This window comes from Wyeomyia smithii, chromosome 3 (assembly GCF_029784165.1).
Source record: "Wyeomyia smithii strain HCP4-BCI-WySm-NY-G18 chromosome 3, ASM2978416v1, whole genome shotgun sequence".
In the NCBI taxonomy this organism is placed as follows: Eukaryota; Metazoa; Arthropoda; class Insecta; order Diptera; family Culicidae; genus Wyeomyia; species Wyeomyia smithii.
The window spans coordinates 233,803,271-233,811,881 of record NC_073696.1 but is presented as its reverse complement, the minus strand read 5'-3'; the positions used below and the strand labels follow the sequence as shown (position 1 = coordinate 233,811,881).

Here is an 8,611-nt window from a genome sequence, read left to right as displayed (position 1 = left end):
AAGGAAATCGAAATATACAGTTTTTTTGAGTTGCTCGATACTGGAAATCAAATCTCGCGTAATTTTTCAAAAGGACCTATCTAACATTGAGAGACTCTCTTTGTTTACTTTCTCTTTGATCAATAACTATGTTATATTTTCCATATTTCATAACACTCAATGCATAGTAAGCAAGACAGTGTATTCCACTTAGATATGAATAGTTTCATCTATTAGCACAGAAGAAAGTGGAATCCACTTGGCAGTAACGTGTCGATTTTTTATGTTGTATAACAACGTCGTAACGTAAAATAGCAACTTCAACAAACAATGGGCATTTGATTATTTTAATCTTGTCGTGCGCATGCGTGCATTAGAATAAATTAAACTGTTTATTGAAGTTGCTACTACGTTGCATTTTTTTTATGTTTTTCACTCCGTTACTGCAATTGAAAATTACCCAACCCTGAGAGGGAGAAACGAATACTACACTCAAAACAGAAAACACGCACATACGTCGTTTTCTGATAGCGTGTAACTATCTTCTTGCTGTAATGCATGCATGACTCAAACGAAGTTTTTAGTAACATCAGGAATACTGAATGTGCAAATTTAACAGACTAATTTGTCGAGTCTGGGTTTTTTTTTCAATTTGCCGTTGTATAAAAGTTTTTTTCAGAGGTTTAAGTTCGACCATGATGAAGTGTGTTCGAAATTATAAGCAAAGCCTCAAATCATGAGAAGCGCATGTTTAATAATCGAAGTACGCTAGCATGATTATTACTTAAAGCTTATGAAATCTATTATTTTACGTAAAAACAAACCAAAATATTTTGTAAAACGACAATGAATACAAAAACTGTTTGCGATGAATATTTTTTCGAGCAACGCGATACCTTTCAGTTATAACAATACTCATCGCAAAAAAATGCTTTTTTTCCTTGGTTCAAATTGTCAGTCAATGACAGCTCATTCTGGTTCATTTTGACACTCACACAGCTTCGTTTCCGATTCTCCCTCCCAGACCCAACCTACAGAATATATCAAAGTGAACTATCCGCCATTACCACTCGTGGAAAGCTGGATATGGATTTTTTGCAGTCATCAATCATTCCGACACTACCAACATGACCAACATTGGAAAATACATTGTTGAACTGTCAGATAGATCCATCAAACCAGGGATACCAAATGTGCAGATTTGTCTGCAAAACGCAGATTTTTGGAGTCCGTGTGCAGATTTTTATTGATTTGCAGATATTTGCAGTTTTTCCACGGTTTCTGCAGATTTTTGTCAGAGTCTCCTTATATTTGCGCAGATTTCTTAAAATGTGTGCAGATTTTTACAGACTTTTGCCTGCGCGAGCGAAATTTTTTCGGATCACGGATAGAATTTTTTAAGATTTCGAGCAAATTTTTGCGGTTTTTCGAGCAGTTGCAGACATTTTTCAAAAACATCTGGCATCTCTGCATCAAACATCAAAAAACGTCGTGCTTTATTCACATTGCAAGTCTAGTTTTTCGTGTTCTCGTGGTTCTTTGGTGTCTGAAAATTGCCTAGCGTGATCGGTTGAATATTTTGCAAAATGTACGGTCCACAGCAGCATATTCTTGTTCTAAGTAGGTGTTTTATCAATGTTCATTGTCATGAAGAAAAAAAATATAATTTTGTTCGGTTTCAGGTCAGAACACAAAAAGAGACAGCGGCCGAAAGGTGCAGCTGGAGAATATTAATGCCGGCAAGGTGAGTCACTTTGTTACATGGTTTTACGCCCATGAGGTTAATTTATTTCAATTTTCAACAGACCATAGCAGATTTGATTCGGACATGCCTTGGACCGCAGGCCATGCTGAAAATGCTGATGGATCCGATGGGAGGAATAGTAATGACCAACGACGGAAATGCGATTCTGCGGGAAATCACTGTGCAGCATCCAGCTGCCAAAAGTATGATTGAAATTGCTCGAACGCAAGATGAAGAAGTAGGTGACGGAACCACGTCGGTTATTGTGTTGGCCGGAGAAATGCTTGCAGTAGCAGAGCAATTCCTTCAGCAACAGATCCATCCAACAGTTATTATTCGAGCGTACAGAGAAGCACTGGAAGATATGATCAAACACCTGAATACAGACGTTAGTATTCCGCTGGATAAGGCCGATAAGGAGAAGATGGCCGAAGTAATCAAATCGTGCGTTGGTACTAAATTTATTGGTCGTTGGTCAGATTTGGCAGTAAAGATTGCCTTGGATGCGGTTGAAACCGTTATGTTGACGGAAAATGGTCGCACGGAGATTGACATTAAAAAATATGCTAAGGTGGAGAAAATTCCTGGTGGATCCATTGATGAGTCGTGCGTTTTGCGAGGGGTTATGTTGAATAAAGATGTTACTCATCCCAAGATGAGACGGTACATTGAGAAGCCTCGCATCGTTTTGCTGGATTGTCCATTGGAATACAAAAAGGGTGAGAGCCAAACTAATGTCGAAATTGTTGGCGATCAGGATTTCACCAAGCTGTTGCAAATTGAAGAGGAACATGTGGCAAAAGTTTGCGCCGATATCATCGCCGTTAAGCCGGATGTTGTGTTCACGGAAAAGGGCGTATCGGATTTGGCTCAGCATTTTCTGCTAAAAGCAGGAATCACCGCGATCCGTCGTTTGCGTAAGACAGATAATAATCGTATTGCCCGTGCATGTGGTGCTACGATTGTTAATCGCACGGAGGAGTTGACCGAAAACGACGTTGGCACCGGTGCCGGGCTTTTTGAAATCAAAAAGTTGGGTGATGAATATTTCTGTTTCGTGACCGATTGCGCCGATCCTAAAGCGTGCACTATTTTGCTGCGTGGAGCATCGAAGGATATTCTGAACGAAACCGAAAGAAATCTTCAGGATGCGCTTCATGTTGCTCGGAACCTGATGCTGGAGCCGCGTGTACTTCCAGGTGGTGGCGCAGTCGAGATGGCCGTATCGCAAGCACTGACAAACAAACAAATCCAGGGCCCGTACCGTGCCGTTGCACAGGCACTGGAGATCATTCCGCGCACGCTGGCTCAGAATTGCGGTGCGAACACGATTCGCACCCTGACGGCTCTAAGGGCGAAGCATGCGTCTCACCCGGTTGGTTCCGGACCGTGCACCTGGGGAATAGACGGCGAGAGTGGTCAGATTGTCGACATGAAAGAGAAGGGCATTTGGGAACCGCTCTCGGTCAAGCTGCAGGTTTACAAAACCGCCGTAGAGACGGCCATTTTGCTGCTGCGTATCGACGATATCGTGTCTGGTTCGAAAAAGAAGAACTCCGATGGAACTGGGGCTACTCCGGCGCAAGCGGCACAGGGAATGGAATAGAGTGGTGAATTTTTTTCCTCCAATTAAGCTAGTTTATGATCATCCCCCGATCTTTAATGTTTTTTCATGTCTTCTAAATAATAGATTTTCATCTCAATTGCGCCTAACTTTCACATGCACTTTACAATACGTTTATCACGTTTGGAGCAAAACGTTTGCTTTCATCTTTAGTTCGAAATGCAGATCGCCTAACAACTATTTTTTTCTTATTTTTCAGTATCTAGTGAATATCACATCTAATCTGAACTTTTTCCGTCTGGGTTAAGTATTGGAACAAATTTTGTAATGGTAAAACGTGGCTTTTATTTGCATTTCGGCTTGCCACGACTCAGGTTCTTTTTTCATTTAGGGGCTTATTAAGGATGTCACCTCATGGTGAGAGCGAAGGGAAAAAATCTCACGGTGAAAAAAGATGCGTGCGAATCAAATGGGAATCACTTTCACTGTGCGTAATAAGCCTCTTAGTTACACAACGGGTCGTGTGTTTATAAAAAAAAACCGGCATTAAATTTTCTATCCGCTATGAAATTAACTTCCCACAACATGAAACTTATTCGTTTTTGAACAAAAATTCATCTTTCCCCTTTGCTTGAAGGACTAAGAAAGTTGTGTTCTTAAATCATAGTTGATTCAAGAAAAAAAAAAGAACAATCACAAATTTTTCATGATTTTTATTTATTCACCGCTTGTTTCCTGCAAGAACTCGTCCTCAAAACTGTTGATTTCTATAACTCATGATATAACGATAAAAATATGAATTTTAGCGCGTTTACCTTGTATTTTTTGTGTTTGGCTCGTACATTTTAAAGTAGATATTTACTCGCTTGTACCTGCTGCTTGTTGGCCGCCTATGTTGGATTTTGATGGTTGGCGACGGGTTGCTTTTTTTGTTGATACAATCTTCGTAAATTAAAGCGATAATATAGTTATAAATAAATTTAATTCATTTAGCATCAATACGAGGGTTAACAGCACTGTTCATTTATACGGTCTCGTGAGCTGTCCAATTTGTTCCTTGCCTTTTCCCAATCGCTTTGTGTGACGAACGTTGTATTGAAGCAAGAATGGTTCTTTGTTTACTGTCAGATATTATTTATTGGTTAGATTTGAGTGACGTGCAGTGTTCTACCTATTGTTTATCTGTTTTACGCATCTTCCGCCAACAATTCTAATAGATTGATTAAACATGTTTGAAGTTAGAATGTTTAATCTTCCTGATGGGTGAGAAGTAATTTTTTCGCTCACAGTCGATTAGCTTCGTTCTATTTAATTTATCTTTGCAATCTGTTGCTTCATTCGTTTAATTCTCAGCACTCACCAGCGTATCTATTTTATTTCTTCACTACCGATTTGCTTTCTATATGCGAATTTTACATTGCTTCTTAGAGTGTATTTTTTTTAAAGAGTCATAAAACTATAGGAAATTGATTATGCTAGAGCAGGAAAAAAACGGAACAAGGAAACTTTTTTTGAGTGTGTGTGTCTTAGATATTTTAGTTGTTACGAAAATCACTAGTGCATACAAAACATTCCCAATATTTCTGGCGTTTAATCCTATTTATACAAGAAGTGTATAACATATATTGTACACTAGTAGCGCCACTGCAAAAATCAACATAATTATTAGCGGGTAAATTAATTAACATAAGCTCGGGTTTTTCGGGTGACCTCCAATAGTTGTGTCAAACAAAGAAAAAATAAGCGAAAAACCTTGGAACAATATTTTGGTACAAAGCGCCCTTCGAATATCTATGTAACACTCCCAGACAATGAATGCGTTCGAGTATAATGCGCATTAGTCAAATTCATAGTCAATGTTTCCGTCATCATAGCGATATCGGTTAGTGCCACTACTGCTGTCGTTACCTTCGATCCCGTTACTCGTAGACGTGGCAGTATCGGTTCCAGGTGTTGCTGGCGTCGTCGTCGATGCTGCCGGATGCTGTTGTTGCGCACTCGACAATGTCGATGAGGAACGGGATCCCGATGGCCTCGGCTGGGATGGATTGCCACCTCGTAAAGGAAACATCGGCTGGCCTAGAGTCATCAGTAGACTAGATGCTGACGGTCCGTCTCCTTCAGCCGAGGACGAAGCGGAAAGTTGGCTAGCAGCGCCTGGGAACGCATCTGAGTGCAGAGACCCTATGACAAAACCCGAACGCAGTATAAATTAACGCCCACAGTTAAATTCTGAACGAAAACACTTACGTAACGTATTGGCTACGGCATTTGCGGCAGCTGCTAGTCCACGCTGTTCATCCGGTTGCTGTTCCGGTGCTAAACTTTTCCTACAAATGGGACAGGTTCCGTGCAATTCAAGCCAAGGAATGATACAGGTTTCGTGGTAAACATGCTGAAAAAATACATCTCGTCAAGCATATTTCTTCAAAACACAAAAGTGCATAACTCACAGCACAGGATAACTTCCGAACGACCTCGTCGATCTGAAAATCTTCCCAGCAGACCGAGCACTGCAACTTCATCTCCACCTGTTCGCTAGTGATCGTTACTTTTGGGATCTCTGCTATCTTCTCCTTCTCAAGCGGCGGAGGTCCTGTGTTGTCCATTTGATTGAGCAACTGTGTTACAATGGTATCTAGTCCCTCCCGGCCCCAGGCATAGTCTCCCGGGTTACCCATGAAAAACATAGATGTTCCGCCGGCACCGCCGTTAGCCCCATCTGCTACTGACATCAGAATTTCCCGCAATATGATATCTAGGTTGTTGATGTTTTGTACTCCCCGACGTCGGTTACGGTGTCTTCCGAGTACTCTCATTGAATATGGACCCCCATTGTTTCCTCCGGCTCCGGAGTCACCAGCATCATCGTTCAACGAAGCAATCCCATCCGAATCGCTCGCACGAGGATCTCCTGCGCCTCCAGCCGACATTAGTAAAGGCGACAGAATGCTGTTGCTGAAAATTTCGCCTAATCGCATGGTCTGCAAAATAAAAACCCAACATATTCCATTACTTCCCAATAATCACAATTGATTTGACAGATGACACTTACGTGGGAGTTCAAAAAATCACTCTGGTTGGAATCAGAATCAGAGGGTGCAGGTGGTGGCGAGGGCGGGTTTGTGTTTCGTTCGGCTGCCGGAAGTTCCTCTACGAATCCATCCAGACAGTGCGGACAGGTGAAATCCGACGATACCCGATCGATTTCTACCGTGCAAGAGTGGCAGTAAAAACGAGACGCCGTATTTGACGAGTTTTCCACCATCGCGTCCATGGCACCGAAGCGATTATTTCAGGAACCAACTTCAAATCCTACCGGATGAAATCCAAATTCGGTCAAAACAAACCGAAAACACCTCCAATCGGCTAACTCAAGTTCCTGATGAAATTTTGACAGTACTTTTTTTCGATGGCTGAACACACTCACACGCAAGTAAATTTTAAAAAGATTGCAGAAAATACTATATTTTTATCCTTTTTCCCCTCGATAGTAGTCGGCGTGTTTTTTTTCCGAAATCAGCAAAGCGATATGCTAAATGTCCATTGTGCAGCTTTCAGACCAATGTTCGTTAGATTATCTAAGTTCGCAACTAGTTTTACTTTACACTAATTCTCGAAACAGATGCTGAAGCACAATTTTTTCGCACAAGTTTAATTCTTTTTGGACAAGGGATCGTGCGAATAAAAAGAAAGAACTTGCCGTGAATTAGTGACAGATAGCGACAATCAGAGGCGCCGTTGGGCAATATTCAGTGTACTTTTAGAGCTGGAAGGCATTTTTTGATAAAATATATATATATTTTTATTAAAATTTAATATTATACATATTAGGGTGGGGCAAAGTGATCGATTTTCCTGATCCATGTTTTTTTTTATTCTATTTGGGGAATTCTAAACTTACCAGGCGTCGAATGATTGTGTCTCCGCTTGGCGCAATGTGTTTCAAATTTGCATGAAAATTTTTATGGGTAACCTACTTTGCATTTTCCTTTCTAGAGAGCTTATCAATGCGCTACCGCCACCTCCCTGACACCGTAATCTCATTACCTATAGTTTGACAGTACCCCCACATACATAAGACATACGTAACACTCAGGAAGAAATCTTCCAAAAAAGTTGGTACAAAATGAACTACTCGAAAGTACCAACCCCTGTAAAAAAAACCTCTGTTTGAGTTGTTTTTGAAGGCAGTGTACCTGCGCAGCCCTGCATTTGTCTCGTTCCTACTCGAAAAATGCTGCATTGATTTTGTAAACAACTTTTTGACAGTTCCTTATGGGATTTTCTTTGGGGCTCGATAAAAAGATAAATTCATTTGGTTCATTATATATCGAGCAGTTTGACAGGGCGAGGTACGGAGTACTATGGGGCAACGTGTACCAGAAAAAAACGCCAGTGTTACGTATGTCTTATGTATGTGGTACCCCCATTATGACAAACCCCTCGATGCCGAGCCCTAAACAACAATGGCCGCAAAGGGAAGACATCTGACGTGCTCTTCACTCCCGTTCAGTGTTGCCTAATCCATCGATGTCGCTGTTCATAGCAGTGTGAAGCACAGCAGTGTAACATGCCATTTCATTCCCGCGAATACAAAAGTACAGGCTACGAACGTGTCAGGGAGGTGGCTACCGCAGATAGACGTCCAAGCCTAGGACAGGATATGACAAGAGAAACCAAAAATCACCCAAAGTTCTGTCAAAGTGAAAGACCTCTCTGATTGGTCGATTTTGTTTAGCGCACTGTTAAGTTTTATTATTAGTCGGTATGGTTGGCCGTGCTGCGAAAACTTTCAATATTTTTGGTTGACACTGTTTCTGCTTACCAAGTGGATGAATTGTGTTTCGTTCAACAACTTTTCGAAACATTTTCACACACCGGATCTGTAAAAATTAACATTCGAAATATTTATCATGTTTTTTAAACTACTTATGATGAACGATTGCAGATTTAGTTAAAGAAAAGCAAGACTTATGACTAGTTCAAATAAATCCAAAATATGTCTTCAAATCAATTCAAGATTCATTGAGTAACCATTATCAAGTAACTAATTATAAATGTAACCGAGAACTTGAAAAATCCTACACTGAAAAATCTGGGCACGCTCCATCCGAGTGTTTCGTCAAATGAATATCAAAATGACTCTGCATTGTCATTTAAAAGATTTTTTTTATCAAATTCAATCATATTTCACTTTTGTTTCAAGTTGTCGCGCACATCAACTTAAATCTTTGAATCGCACTTTATGAACGTATTTTTCAAACATCCCTTTCAAGTAAATTGCACTTGAGTCTGCCCCACTGTTTCATCACAGTGATTTT

The 8,611-nt window shown here is 40.6% G+C and overlaps 2 protein-coding genes across 2 annotated transcripts; one reads left to right on the top strand and one right to left on the bottom strand.

The window, feature by feature from the left end:
* The first annotated feature begins 1,440 nt into the window (after window positions 1-1,440).
* Window positions 1,441-3,527, top strand: LOC129730269 (T-complex protein 1 subunit gamma). The gene is made up of 3 exons (XM_055689464.1): window positions 1,441-1,599; window positions 1,662-1,723; window positions 1,785-3,527. The coding sequence occupies exons 1-3, from the start codon at window positions 1,566-1,568 to the stop codon at window positions 3,327-3,329; spliced, it is 1,641 nt and encodes a 546-aa protein (XP_055545439.1). The 5' UTR covers window positions 1,441-1,565; the 3' UTR covers window positions 3,330-3,527.
* A 458-nt stretch (window positions 3,528-3,985) lies between these two features.
* Window positions 3,986-7,019, bottom strand: LOC129730270 (E3 ubiquitin-protein ligase Iruka-like). Its single transcript, XM_055689465.1, has 4 exons — window positions 6,343-7,019; window positions 5,741-6,271; window positions 5,538-5,682; window positions 3,986-5,471 (listed from the first exon to the last, which is right to left on the bottom strand). Exons 1-4 carry the CDS (start codon window positions 6,562-6,564, stop codon window positions 5,125-5,127), a joined length of 1,245 nt encoding a protein of 414 aa, XP_055545440.1. The 5' UTR covers window positions 6,565-7,019; the 3' UTR covers window positions 3,986-5,124.
* Window positions 7,020-8,611: the final 1,592 nt, after the last annotated feature.

What these genes read in the sequence shown, in the direction of transcription:
- LOC129730269 (XM_055689464.1), top strand. Translation starts at nt 1,566, where the DNA reads ATGTACGGTCCACAGCAGCATATTCTTGTTCTAA. An exon ending in GCAGCATATTCTTGTTCTAA is followed by an intron (nt 1,600 to 1,661) that starts GTAGGTGTTTTA and finishes GTTCGGTTTCAG; the next exon opens with GTCAGAACACAAAAAGAGAC. An exon ending in AGAATATTAATGCCGGCAAG is followed by an intron (nt 1,724 to 1,784) that starts GTGAGTCACTTT and finishes AATTTTCAACAG; the next exon opens with ACCATAGCAGATTTGATTCG.
- LOC129730270 (XM_055689465.1), bottom strand. Translation starts at nt 6,564, where the DNA reads ATGGACGCGATGGTGGAAAACTCGTCAAATACGGCGTCTCGTTTTTAC. An exon ending in GTGATTTTTTGAACTCCCAC is followed by an intron (nt 6,272 to 6,342) that starts GTAAGTGTCATC and finishes TTTATTTTGCAG; the next exon opens with ACCATGCGATTAGGCGAAAT. An exon ending in TGCCGTAGCCAATACGTTAC is followed by an intron (nt 5,472 to 5,537) that starts GTAAGTGTTTTC and finishes GTTTTGTCATAG; the next exon opens with GGTCTCTGCACTCAGATGCG.